The 14,182-nt window shown below is 39.9% G+C and overlaps 1 protein-coding gene across 1 annotated transcript; it reads right to left on the bottom strand.

Annotated features, from left to right (window-relative positions):
• Positions 1-614: 614 nt before the first annotated feature.
• On the bottom strand, positions 615-13,362 carry MED17 (mediator complex subunit 17). Its single transcript, XM_007434831.4, has 12 exons — positions 13,084-13,362; positions 11,789-11,955; positions 10,964-11,183; positions 10,407-10,543; positions 10,224-10,308; positions 8,780-8,932; positions 8,308-8,438; positions 5,924-6,108; positions 5,485-5,622; positions 4,542-4,659; positions 3,710-3,869; positions 615-1,042 (listed from the first exon to the last, which is right to left on the bottom strand). The coding sequence occupies exons 1-12, from the start codon at positions 13,322-13,324 to the stop codon at positions 834-836; spliced, it is 1,944 nt and encodes a 647-aa protein (XP_007434893.1). The 5' UTR covers positions 13,325-13,362; the 3' UTR covers positions 615-833.
• Positions 13,363-14,182: the final 820 nt, after the last annotated feature.

Genomic DNA, 14,182 nt, shown 5'->3' with positions numbered 1-14,182 from the left:
TTTTTAATGTTTACTTCCATCCCTCTCTTGACATTTTACTTCCTAATTGTATATATCTCTGGACTGAGATCACATAAGGCAGTCCCATTATTGTTAAAAACTTTGTCCAGATGTAATAGGACTCTGTATTCATCTCTGGCTGCTGCAAGTGTTTCATGAGTGAAACTGATTCATCATTTGAAAAAAATTAGAAAATATATTAACATGTTCACTATAGCTAAGACTTCCCGTGAAACCTCCTCCAGACTGATATATCAATTTTTAATTCACTAGCAGTTGCTCGTAAATTCTGTGCAGATGTTAGCCCTGAGTGGGTTGCAAACTTTTTACTCTCATTTTTAGCAAATGGTTATAAACATTACCCAAGCCTGTAACTGATTTTTCAATAACGCCACCATTTCTGCTCCTGAGCAAGCCAAACCAATAATTGCTCTGGCAAAATACTCTTTTGATCCAAATAAAATTCTGGACTGCCCTTGTTCACATGATATTAACACATTTTTCAAATGTAACCAAGCAATTTAAGTAACAGTGTATGCAAAACATAAATGTAAACTTGATATCCTTTGTACAAAGTTTCCCTTAAAGTATTTAATAAAACCTGAACTTAAGTAATGTGGCTAATTATTTCAGAAGTTGTCACAGTTTAATTGGACATTCAGAACTTGCAGGACAGACTGTATACAGCATATGCAATAAAAGATGCAGTCAGGTATCACTGAAGAGAAATCAGTAATCAGAAACAGATTGCTTTCTGGAATGTACGCACTGTTCTCAAACCTTCACTTAGCTTATGCTGGTCTTAGAACCATCCCGCTGGACGATCCCTTAACCTAGGAGCAAGGGGTCAGCGCGGCCATGAGAAGTTCCATTTTGTAAACAAAGTTACGCCCTTCCATTTTGTTCCACTGGACTTCTTTGAAGGGGCCACGCAGGTAGTTCCATTTGTTGTCTTGCAACACATCACTTTTAGGGAGATCTTTGCATTGGCACCGTGGGAATTGCACCATGATTTTGCTGCCACTTTCTGGACCGTTCCGTACTGCAGGAGAAGAGGAAAGCACATGTATGTGTCTTACAGCATATTAACTGCTTTTAGACTGGGCTTTTTCAACCAAGTCCTCTTTTAAACTTTTAATTTTAGAATTGTTTGCTTTACTGTTGATGTTTTAATTGTTTTCACTGGTCTTTTATAAACTGTTCTGGATCCCTCTGGGAAGAACACTGGTATAGAAAATAATACTGTGCTATGCTACTCTGCATAACGCAGTATAATAGCATCAAGTACTATTACTACCACCACCACCACCACCACGGACAGAACTTGTTGATTCTGCGTTCAATGTTAAACAAACCTATTTCCTGATCAGGGCAGCCCAATACATTGCCAAGTTTCAACCTTCTAATGCTGCCTTGATTAAATATTTGGCTTCTTTTTGTTTTCTCTTCTTTCAGCATATCTTTTATATTCAAACTGGAAAGCAACAGCAGCCAGGATCTAACTTTTCACAAGTATGGGCAGAAATAAATACAAATTAAAATAAAGCCTCTCCTCTCCTCTGTGGGATAATTTTTGAACAGCAAAGACACTAGCCAATTCAACAATTGGTTTTAAATTAACCTGAGACCGAGAAGAGCTATTGGTTACTGTTTAAGAAACACAAGTCAAAGTTTCTTTGGGGCATACAGGAGTAAATGTGCAGTTTCTTGGATCTCAGCCAGTGCAAATCATGAAGTGTAATATAGACCCTAAGCCTCATTAGAAACACCATGTGGACGTGGGATATTTAGTTTATTACCTATCCTTTCTACTTGGAAATACTGCTGAGCCATAGCTGTAGAAGACCACATGCTTCCCAAGCAATGTATAACAGGTTCAAATCTCTCGATACAACATGAAAATAAAACTTCCTGTAACTTGGATTGCTGCTGCCAATCAGAAGTCTATACAGGTAGTCCTTGCTTAATGACCATTTGTTTAGCAACCGTTCGAAGTTACAACGGCGCTAAGCTACTTACAACTGTTGCAGTGCCCTGTGGTCATGTGATCATGATCCGGGTGCTTGGCAACCAGCTTGCACTTAAGACGGTTGCAGCGTCTCGGGGTCACTTGACCGTGACTTGCAACCTTCCCAGCCAGCTTCTGACAAGCAAACTCAGTGGGGAACCACGTGATTTGCTTAACAACTGCCACAACAAATTTGTAAAATTGGGTGCAGTCATGTGAAGCCTTGCTTAATGACAAATTTTCTGGTCCCTATTGTGGTTGTTAAGTGAGGACTACCTGTACTGAACTTGAGGGACCAAGCAATTACAGCTTCCTATGTTCTTCTTCCCTTGGCATTTGAACTCCTAATTAGGCTGCTCCAAATTGAACAGAACTAAATGGAAACATCTAGGATTTAGTTCTATGCCTATTTGGGAGCAGAAAATGCAAGGAAGGACTATTCACTGTTCTAGGGCTGGGCAGAGCAACTTTCTACCCTGAGTCAGGATCTCCTCCCTCTTACTACATGATCCCTTCTGTTCCACACCTTCACTGATTACATTCTTTATTTTGACTGCAGTACTGCAAAAACTTATTTTGGAAGCTGGTACAGCTAGCGACTACTGGGATTTATAGTCATAAATATTGGGCTGCAGACTTTAAAAAATAACAGAACTAGGGAAAACTACAGATAATGTGTAACTTTGCATGTACTTTGTTTCCAGCATTTCTGGTTAAGTGGTTCAGATGTTCCTTCCTTCCCTTCCCTCCTTCCTTCTAGGAAGCCTTCCCTGATCTGAAGATATACGAAGTGGGGATTAGGGGAACTGACATCCAACACATCTGAAAATCACCAGGTTGGGAAAGGTTGGCATTTATTTTATCAATATAAATGTGCATATCCTGCTGTTTTAGTACTTATGCATCACTCAGGGTAGCTAACAACAATTAAAACCAATACAAGGTGGCATACTTTAAAAAAATCAAGGTAGAAGAAAAAGATTTTAAAAAGACGGTTTCTGTAATAAAAGCATGCTGGCACAGTAATTAAAATAAAACATTAAATAAAAATTAAATACATGATTACCGCAGCAAGACTTTTGTATGCACGATTTTGGAAAACCCAGACACTACCAACAATACAAGAATGGCTAAAACTGATGGAAATGGAAGAAAATGATAAACTGACTTGTTTATTAAAAGAAAAATCAAATAATTATTACCTTAAGGAATGGAAACCATTGATGGACTATTTGCAAAATGCAGGCGGGGCGAAGCTTACATGCGGATTTGAAGATTAGATTATAAATGTAATGGGATATGTTTTGACAAAGAATTATTCCTATTTAATGCATTAAAAACTAGCACCTAGGACACTCTTACTATTCTCAAGACCAGAGATAGATTGGAAGCTATCTATTTTTCATGCCTTTCTTCTTTTCCTTTACTTTATCTCACATTTTCTTTTCCTTTTTCTTATAATTTGTATTTTTCATTTTCTTTTTTATTTCTAACTTTTAACTTTGTAATTTTAAAATTTTAATAAAATATTATTATAAAAAAAAAATTATACTACTGGACCTAAACGCTTTCAAGATCATCCCTACAATTACAGAGTACAGTGCATTTACTATTTTGCTTCCTGGAACAGCAATTCTTTTCTGCTTAAGCGATGCACAGGAAGAAGTACGGTTCTCAATGAATCAATTACTAACACAGTACCTGAAATAGCATAGTCTCCATTTGGTGATGCTACAGTTATGGCAGATGCGTTGCCAATGCTCTCTACTGGGCCCAGCCCCACATGATTACTGAAACTGAGCACGTGCCACCCCATCACTTTGGCCAGCTGCTGAACTGCAAGAATCTGATGTTGTGACATCTGGAATTAAAAAAAGGAGAGGAAAAAAGTGGTGTGCTTTAGTTGTTTTTGTAGCTTCTGCTACATTCTCTCAAAATGCCAAGCACTTATTTTGTGAGCTACACTAACATAACTAACCCTTGGTAGTTTAGTGAACCTCTTTAACCCTTGGTATTTTAATTAATCTCTTTTATACTAATAATGGAACGAGGAAAATAATAGTAGTTCTTATTACTATTTTCCCTTCCACCTCGGCAAGAAAACCAAAGAATAAGCCATTTGCATAGTAAGATTAATGCACCATAGGAGCTAAATACGTTCCAAATGAGGTAACACAACTGAAGTCCAGTCTCAGTGCTTTTTGTGATCTGCTGTCAAATTATGGAGATTCTGTGTATGTACGTAATAAACCAGAATAAGGCAGATTCCTATGAATCTGCACTTTGAGTTGTTGCTGGTTTATGAATTCTGATGTATGAATCAAAACTTTGATTATGCATCAAAATATCATAATCGCCCAGCAGCATGAGCATATTTTGATAATGATCCAGGAAAGGTGCTTTAGTACATGTGTGAGTGTGAGTACAGGACCCTATGTAACTCTGAAAAAAGACACTGCTGCCTTAATAAGTCAGTTCTACTAAGAAATAGGTCCACGCACATCAGAATGGGAAAAAAATCTTGTTTTTCTACCTGAGAAAGAAGAAAATCTTGTAGCTCTTGCTCTTGATGGGACAGTGTGATCACTCTTCCATCTCGATGTACTACTCTAATCTGTTCAATGCCAATATTCAATTGCAGTTGAATAGACCTTTGAAAACCACAAGGTATTGTTACAAGTGGAGTTGTACTAGATGGTGCTAAAGTCACAAGCAAGTTTCCTTGCTCTGTAATAAAAAAATGTTCCTTTAAGCCTAATGACCTTTAAATCAAAGCAAACTAAGCTAAGCATTGGTTTAAATTATGGATATGAAAACAATTTGCCATATTATTTATTTATTTATATTTATTTATATTTCAAATTTGTTACTGTCCATCTCACTGCAGAGTGACTCTGGGCGGTTTACAATAAAAAGAATAAATATTAGTTAAAACAGAATAAATATACATACATAAATAAATATACATGCATAAATAATATCTTGCAAACACCAATGAATATACTCATACAGAGATTATCTCACTGTATTGGTGTCAATGCAATATTCAGGAAGCCATACTGCTATTTAAAAGCATAGTGAAATAAAGGATAATAAAAACACAAGAGTGACAAAGGACATCGCTAAGGCATCAACTTTATATAAAAATGGGAAATGCCTAGTAGGCAAAACCTTGCTGGAATAAAACTGCCTTTTTCAAGCAGTCGCCTCTGCTACATGGGACAAGATATCCCACAATTGTGCTGCAGTCACGGAGAAAGTCTGTCACTTGCTATCATCAGCTGAATTTCCACACTAGTGGAGCTCAGGGAGCTGGCAAACGAGCTGATCTCCGTCAGAAAGATATTCAAACTTCCAGATTCCAGATACAGGCAAGTGAGACCACCTCAAGTGAGAAACTTAAATATGTCCAATAATTTCTTCTGCTAAAAGAAGGCAAGGCATAAAGGGGGGGGGGGTCCCTGTTTCATGCTTACTTGCATATCTGCTCATAACCTTGGGAGGTGATGAGAACCTTGACACTTGACTCATAGACATCATTGATGTTGGACCAGTGCGCCTGAATCTGGGGATCCTCAATACGGCTGGCGAGACTGTCAATTGTTTGAGCAGTTCTAAAATGAAAAAAAAGTAAATAAATCCCACCATTGGCTCTTAGTTTAGAAATATCCTGCAAGGCCATCAAAACTACCAATGTTTTTTACAAACTCTGTTTGCTCCTTAACTGATACTCCCAAATCAACCTTCATTCCTTTTGATGTTTAATACTTCACGGAGTCCCAGACATTCACTAGCTTGGAGATGTCTCAATAAGAAACGGTAGCAAAGAAACGGGCATCGATTCCGTTAGACAGAAAACAGCAAATCACGGCAGTACAAGTGAAGGGAACCAGCCCCACCTATGGGATTACTTACCTGCGTCTCAGAAAGATGTGCTTGGCCTGCTTTATGATCTTCTCCAGCAGCCCCTCACTGGGTTGCAAGGAGCTGATTTCATTTTTATCGAAAGCCTGAGGTCCTGCCAGTCTCATTCTTTTATGGCCGAAAGGAGCGCTAGCTGGATGAGGCATCATGGTGGAGCTCAGGGTCTGCTTGTGAAACTGTGGGAGAAAAAGCAGTCAAGAGGTTACCATTCTACGTTCAAGGGCCAACTCAGATGAACTATAGCCTTAGCAATAATTGCATACAATAGGATCAACTGGCTTTTAGCATAAAAAGAAAGAAGCAAGGAGATGCCTCCCCTTAAGATGTGTATCCAAAGGTTTCCTTCCTTCAGAGCAAAAAGGGAAGAAGGGAGAAGGCTGCAATAATCACACACACAAACACACAGAGGTTTATGCCCCTGGAGGTCAAAGCTGCATCGCTAAAATCATGATAGCATGATCTTTTCATTCCTAAAAAAAGACCCTTCGCTAAACTTTATATGTATGAAGGCCTTCCTCCAATCTTTTGTGTACCTTTATGTAGCCCCTTCTCCCCCAATCCTTTTCAATAACATCAAAACCCCCCAGAGACTTGAGCATTATCCCATTTGCTTTCTTAGATCCTGGTACAAACCTGAGACTCTCCACACATTGTACAAATTCAAAAGTTTCCTGGATTTTTCTCTGCGTTACAGAGCAGCAAATCCTCCCAACCCCTAAAAATTCTGATCTAGGAAGAACTGATACACGTTATGCTTTATCTGGGGAGACATTGCTAGGGGGAGATCAATGAAGGTAGTTCAAGTGGGCCCAATCCAAAAACACTAGGGAATTCCTGGAAGCTTGGCATTTAGATAAATCAGCCATCCATAGACACATAGAGATAAACCACATTTATACATCATTCAAGAGACAATAAAAAAGCTAAGAAGGAAACAAAAAGACCAGAACACATTCTCTCCAGCAGCCTACACCTAGATAAACAGGGATTAACACCAGACAAACGATCAGAAAACAATACTCTAATCAAGGAACTACCAAGGAGAAAACCACACCCTCACCAACACTGGCAGGCAAGCTATTGTATATAAACAAGGAGGAAACCTCACACTCACTAGCCTGATGATGTTACCTAGTCCGGTAATGAAATGTCTGCAAACAAAGAACCAAGCTCTGACATCACCAAGGACTCCACTGTTCAACCCTGAGCTACAGATATTCACTTCTATTGGAACTGAGGTTAACCAGAGTCAATTATTTTGGGATGTTAAAGACAGAAACCTCATCTGAATACAGTTACAATAGAAATGTTTCATCTGTAACCTTTCATAATTTATTATACAAATGGAATAAACTCTTGACTTCAGACAGTCCATAAAGTTATGCTGTTACACAAAATTCCCAGCAATAAAAATGTCTGAGTTCTAGTGCCACTCATTATTTTAAACGAAGACACAACTCTATATCACTCTTATGCCACATTCTCCAGTTCAATTAACTTTGCCCGAAAATCTGCTAAGCATCACCGAAACATTCCTGTGCTGGAAATATTTCCTAGATTGCACTTATTGCTGCCTTGCCCAACTACCCTACACTTCTGCAAACCACAATAATATAGCTTAATTTTAAAATAAATAAACCACAGTGGCCAGAATACAGCCTAACATCCCCCCCACAAAACCTCTATAAAATTGGATATATGCAAAACGTTTCATATTAATCTCTGGACTTGATCTTTAAGAGGTGGGGTGGTTGGTGTCCTGAGCCTCTTGTTTGAATGGCAGTGCTCTAGGCCAACCTGGTTCTTCTACCCACACCCCAGACCATTCTGCACTGCCAGAAGCCTGGGCTGCCCTCAAGGGCCAGCACTCTTGGTCTCTCTCAAATGCTGGTTCTCTGGGCTGCTCTCAGCTGCTCACTGCCCAGGGATCACTGCTGATGACTTGCTATGTTGAAGTTCTTGCCGCTCCATTCCAAATTCTGCCACTCTACTGCTGTGACCCCCTTGGGCTTTTCCTATGTCCATTCTTCTTCTTTCTTAAGCTCTCTTCTTTCTTCCTCCAGCATGATGCCATCATGCACTCTGTTGCAGTCAAGCTCTTTTTAAAGGCAGTTCATAACTTCTTCAATGGTGGGGCCCTTAAAAGTAGAAGGGGACAGAGGGGCATAAGCTGCTGCCACACGTCCATCCTTCCACATCCAATCTCATAGCTGAAGTAAAAACAGGCTGCTCTGAAGTCATACCAGGTCCAGCACCTACAGGATGTTTCGTTTTGAAGAACATTTTGAACATGAAATATTTTGTGTACCTCTAAAAGCTACAGAACATTCAATGAAGACAAGAATCTGAAACTCTGCTGTAATAAAGTTCTTTACCTCTCTGATCAATTGGTGCAGATTATGTTCTAGAACATAAAGATGGTCCTCCGGACCTTGTTTCTCAGAGGTAGATTTTTGGGATTTCTTGTCTTCTGAGGAGTGACACAAGGAAATGGATAGCTGCAAGCCTACAAAATGAAATGCAAACAATGTGGGGGGTTTATGTTGGCAAGTGCAACTTATAGTGTTATTTCATTCTCGTTGTCCTATACGCAGCCACTGATTTCTTAAATGTAAAAGGTAAAGGTAAGAAAGAAGGAAGGATCAATGTTTTGGTTAAGATCAGTCCATGGCATGCATCTGAGCTACCCCTGTCTACAGGGATAGAAACAGTACTGCTGAGGAGCCATTACAATCAACATAACTTGAACTAAGTAAAACACTCCAAATGCACTTTAGGAATCTTGGCCATTTGTTCAACCAAACAAGTGGATCAATTTCTCCTTTTTAATACTTTCTTAAATCTTACCTGGGAAGGGCTGGGAAATGATTTGGTTTTTCACAACAATGTGAGGAATTTGTGATTTGATTTGCACAGCTTCCCGGGAAAGTTGAGCAAATATTTCTTTACATAATAGAACGTTCTGTGCAGTCTCCAGCTTTGTTTGCCAATGCAGAGCCCCTGAATGAGAGAGAGAATAACTGTACTTACAAGAAACCAGTAAAAATAGAAAATGAACTGCTGTATTTATACAAATGTTCAAGGCATTAAGCAATCATGTTGACAAAAAGGCTGACAAAATGCACAATACTCTACGGACAATTCAGACTACATCTTGTATATCACACTGCTTCTGAAGAGCTGAAGGGGAAAAAAAAGCCCAGCACTTAATAGCTGGGTTCATACACCATGCTCAACCATAAATCATGCCTAAGTCAAAGACAAATAAATCACATTTAGCCCAACGTGTGGACCAGCCAGCGTTATATACAAATCTTTGCATTTCAGTGCATAAAAGAGATTGTGGATGAGTAAAGAAGTTTTTTCAGAAATGGATCATATAAGCAACATGCCCCCAAATGTGATGCCAAAAGCAGGATATAACTCAAGACCATTATAAATACCCTGTGATGAAGCTTAAAAAGCTTTCGACCTCACCCTTTTCCCATCATACGTTTGGGATTTGCTGGTTATTGCTAGCAAATTCCCAACTCAAATAATTGTCTCAGAAATTAGACATGTCCTAGACATGCCTAGGCCTTCTAGAGACTGGTGAATGACACCTGTGAAAGATGTTGGGAATTGTAGTAACATCGGGACAGCCACAGAACCCTCACATATATTTTATTAGTAATTATTTGCAAAATAAAGTGGATAATTTATCCAAATTGGTGGTATGAATTCAGTGTATTTGGGTGGAACTGCCAAAATGGGTTTATCTTATCTAACTGTTCTTATCTTTACCTTCATATACTTAAGTATCTTATTAAATACTAAGTATCATTGACATTAACAAGTCAAATCAAAATTCCACATGAATTAGGATTGTAATAACATGATTTGAAGAACAAGCCAGCATAACATTGAACATAGTTAACATCTATGCTTAAATAGGAAATGCTACTCAAAGCAGGTTCCTAATTTCTAACAGGGAGTCTGTCTCACACTACTCCCAAATGATATGGCAAAGATCTTCATAGTTGCCATTCACAAGCATTGACACTTTTAAGATATTTACTAAAAATTGTTCTAAAAGAGGGAGGAGAGATGACAATATATTTGTCCTATCCACTAAAGCAAAATACAAACATGCTTTTGTTAATCTACAAAGCAAGCATGCAAATACAAAATTCTTGTTCAGATTAGCATACAAAATATTTTTCCATGTCCCCAAAAGCAATAGTTGCTTTAGAACATCATTTTTCAAAGTATGCTTCTTCGAAATATAACAACTAACATTCTGAAACAATACCTGGCTTAGATTTCAAAATAGGTCTTTTAAACAGATTGACGGTACCAAGGTCCCCTATATCTGGTGCTTGCTTCTGAATAGATACCTAAATGTTAAAAAAAAAAAAAAAAAGTGTTGAGTTTTGTTATTCTTTTCTAAGCATATTAACCAAATAAAATGCATGAACAAATAACCCTGACAAACCTTAATATAGGCAGAACCTTCCAAATCACTTGGAATCTGAACATCTAGAGGGCAGTAATCATCAGGAATCTTTTTATCCAGATCAATGTCTGTGTTTTTTATGACCTCAAACGTGCCATGATGAGGAAAGAGAGACCCTTTATAAATGAGAGAAGTTATAACAGTCCTTTAAATTTTACATTACATAGATCTGAAATATCCAATACATATTTGCATCTCTCCCTGTGTGCATATGGGCATAATTTTTAAAGCATCAAATACCGCTTCAAGGAAACTTGTCTTGGATTTGAGTGAATCCATATAATCTCTAAAGGGATAAGGAATTACTAATCAGGCAAAAATATAATCAGAGCAAAACATATTGGTTTCCACTTTTTTCAGCAGTTATATTAAGATGAAAGCTGGACTTTTTAAAAAAATATTAATTTCTCTGCATGCATGCACACACCCACGTATCTCCACCAACAGGTACATTTAACCTATGTTATGTATATATAAACATCAGCACTGTAAGCAACAGTACAGAAATCATGCCCTAAACTGAGAGCTGGCTTCACCTGCACTTTTGTAGCTCAAATCTCCAAGGATTTTATCTCCCACTTTCCTCAGCTTCCAGTGCTGTCTTAGCCTGAGCAATTCTGAGTTGAAATCTCTTTGCCGCTTATTTTCTTGGTTTTCAGCCACTGATTTAGACAACCTTTCTGCTCCTTTCAGAAGAATCTGGGCTGCTCCAGCCAAGGACTTTTTCTTGGAGATCAGCTGCAAAACCTGAGGATTCTAGAAATGAAGAAGGAGCTCAGAACTGAAATCAATTTAAATGCAATCTTCTCTGCCAGTAATAGACTGAAAGGATATTTCTACATTTGCTCCTGTCATTAATGGGAATGGCTGAAGCAATATGACATTATTTGTTTAATGCAGAAATATGAAACCAGGTGCTTCCAGATGTTTCTGACTCATCAAATGCAACCAGCATGGCTAACGGCAAGAGACTGTGGGATTTATAGTCCCCAAACACCCAGAAGGCAAAGTTACCTAGCTCTGATTCAGGATTTATCTGGAGTAAGGATCCTCGCTTGTTAATACCATGATTATTATTATTACTACTACTATTTAAATTTATATGCTGCCCGACTCCCAATGACTTTGGGTGGTTACAGATAAAAAACGATAAAAACCAGAAAAAACAACAATAAACATGAAGAATGAATATGGGAAGAGTGACAAAAAACTGGATGGGAACCAAAGAAATAAATCCACATAGTCCAAAGAGGGGGGCTTCACCCACCCTTCCCAAAGCCCTGGGTGAAATCTCTACAAGCCAAGATTTATAAACTTGGAACAAACATTTGAATAGGATAAAGAAAAATTATGCCTAGTACCTGCTTTTGAGAAAGCGGTTCTTGTACAACTGGATCCAGAGTCATAAACTTTTTATCTTTGACTATGCTGAGGACATCGTAAAGCACACACATCTCTGTCAAAGCACTCCTTAAGTTATTCCTCACTGAATCCCAAGGCCAGAGAGAAGGCTGAAATTTTATCAGGCCTGAAAAACATAAACACAAGAGAAAAACAAGACTAAACTATTACTGGAATTTCTAAAAGCAGCATTCCTTTCTTAAATCAATACTACTATAACTCTGTAATATGAAGAGCTCTGGAATTGCATCCCTTATTTCCTTTTCAAATGCACAAGCTTCTCAAAGGCAAAGGGAATTAAAAAAACAATCAAACAGCAGACCCAAAGAGAGTTCCTTAAAAAGAAAGATTGTCCTTTCCTTTTTTAAAAAAATGTGGGTTTTTTTGGACATACACTGAAAGAAAAGAGAAGGGGAGGATGACCAGCAGCAATGGATGGACTCAGTTACAGGGGCGATGGGGGTGCCGTTGGAAGAGCTGAAGGACCAGGTTAGGGACAGATCATCATGGAGAAAATCTATGTGGCTACTAAGAGTCGACACTGACTTGGCTGCCCACAATCAATCAATCAAGGACATACACATAGATCACACATGAGAACAATGGAGCTCAATAATCCTGGATCATACCAAAGTGGAATGCACAGAAAGACACAACAACGCCCCAGAATGGGTTTGTACTGTGCCTTCCTGCACAATGGAGGGAATTGTGCGGAATGATCTTTTTGATCCCTTCCAGCTTCATTTGATACTGCCTTGGGGGCAGCTCTGAAAGGCAGCATACGCCACCCATCTTCAGGTCAGGATTAAAGTAACTCTACTTAAACCTACCTAAAAAGTTTTGTTTTAGTCGTGGGTAAAATGTAGTGTTTTTTGTGGTTCCACCCCCCGCCCCAAGATGATGGTGGTACTTTATGCTGTAAAGGTTTCCTTTTGCATTTTATTCAGTTTTCAGTTTGTCAAGCCATCTGGGAGCTGGGTGGCTTAAAAATCTGGTCATTAAATGAAGGAAGGCTACTCCTAAGCAAAATCACGGGACATCTGCCTTCAAGCCGAGATGACTAGGTGAGCCTTCATTGCCTTCATGCAATGTCCTTGGCAGAGTTATGCAGGTTTCTTCAACTTCCCAGCGCCGAGATCTCCTGGTGGTCTCCCATCCAAGCGCTGATCAAGTTCGACCCTGCTTAGCTTCTCTGCCGAGGAGCCTCCTTCCATTCCCCTCGAGAAGGCTCTCTGTTTCTCCCCACTCCCCTCACCTTCCTCCTCCTCCTCCTCGTCCCCGCCGGGCCATTCGCGACTCTCGCCGGCCGGAGCGGGCTCGTCCTCTTCAGAACCGGAGCTGCCTTGGCTGAAATCGATGCGCTGCGCCAGGCGGGCCAGGTTCTGCGACATGGAGAGCGGCTGCAGATACGTCTCACTCCCGTCGAGGCCCACCTCCTGCACATGCTTCTCGCAGGCCGATTCGATGCTGATCCGCACCGCCTGAAGCCCCGACATCTTGCTCCCTCGGCGGCTCCGCAGCTCCCTGGACGGAGCATGCGCGGAAGAAACTACGGGGCCCGCAGGGGGACAAACGGAAAACCGCGATCGGAAGGGAGAGCACCGGCGCTCCCTAGCGTCCATCAGGAGAAAGCGGTGCCTTCGGGTCTTTTCGGAGGAGCTCGGAGTTCTGCAAGGGCGGGGAGGAGGCGGACCCGAGTGTATGCGTATTGCCGGATGGCACGGGTTAATATAGTCCAATCCTAAACCTATTCGCAAATAAGAGCGCTGAATTAAGCTATCTGCAACCATTGCCTTTTGAACTCAATGGGAATTACTAGTGGGTAGTAGGTGCACATCAGATTGCAGAGTTACTACCCATCTAGAAATTCCCCTGCTAGGATCAGCCCAGCTGTGACATATGCAACAGAGCAGTGTTTCTCCAACTTGGCCACTTTTAAGACGTGTGGACTTCAACTCCCAGAATTCCCCAACCAGCATTGCTGGTTGGGGAATTCTGGGAGTTGAAGTCCACACGTCTTAAAAGTGGCCAAGTTGGAGAAACACTGCAATATAGAATCAATGCTTTCCCTCTCAAAAAACAGCAACAAAAGAGTTTAACACACCTCCAAATGAACATCGACAATCCGTTATCAGTGCTTGGATTAACTGAGAACAATGTCAGCCCTGCTGAAAAGAGGTTCAGATTTTAAGTTTGGAATTTAATGTGGCTTTTGGCATGAGGTCGTGATCTCTGTCCTCCCCACAACACCTCTTCCCCTTCAGAGAAAAGCTTTAGGTAGGTTGCTCTCACAAAAAGCATCTGAGGGAACTCTACATTTCAGCTTCCCTAAACTTATATTAGGGAAGCGATAC

This window comes from Python bivittatus, unplaced genomic scaffold, assembly GCF_059951505.1.
Source record: "Python bivittatus isolate LINGU-HERP-01145 unplaced genomic scaffold, Pbiv_v1 ctg000340_np1212, whole genome shotgun sequence".
Lineage (NCBI taxonomy): Eukaryota > Metazoa > Chordata > Lepidosauria > Squamata > Pythonidae > Python > Python bivittatus.
Note: the sequence above shows the minus strand (reverse complement) of the source record. Positions and strands in the feature narration are given on the sequence as shown.

Bases quoted from the DNA above. Each gene is read 5' to 3' on its own strand.
- MED17 (XM_007434831.4), bottom strand. From the start codon at position 13,324: ATGTCGGGGCTTCAGGCGGTGCGGATCAGCATCGAATCGGCCTGCGAG. The intron at 11,956-13,083 runs GTGAGGGGAGTG...TATGTTTTTCAG, and splicing joins CGAGGAGGAGGAGGAGGAAG to GCCTGATAAAATTTCAGCCT. The intron at 11,184-11,788 runs GTACTAGGCATA...CTTCATTTCTAG, and splicing joins AACCGCTTTCTCAAAAGCAG to AATCCTCAGGTTTTGCAGCT.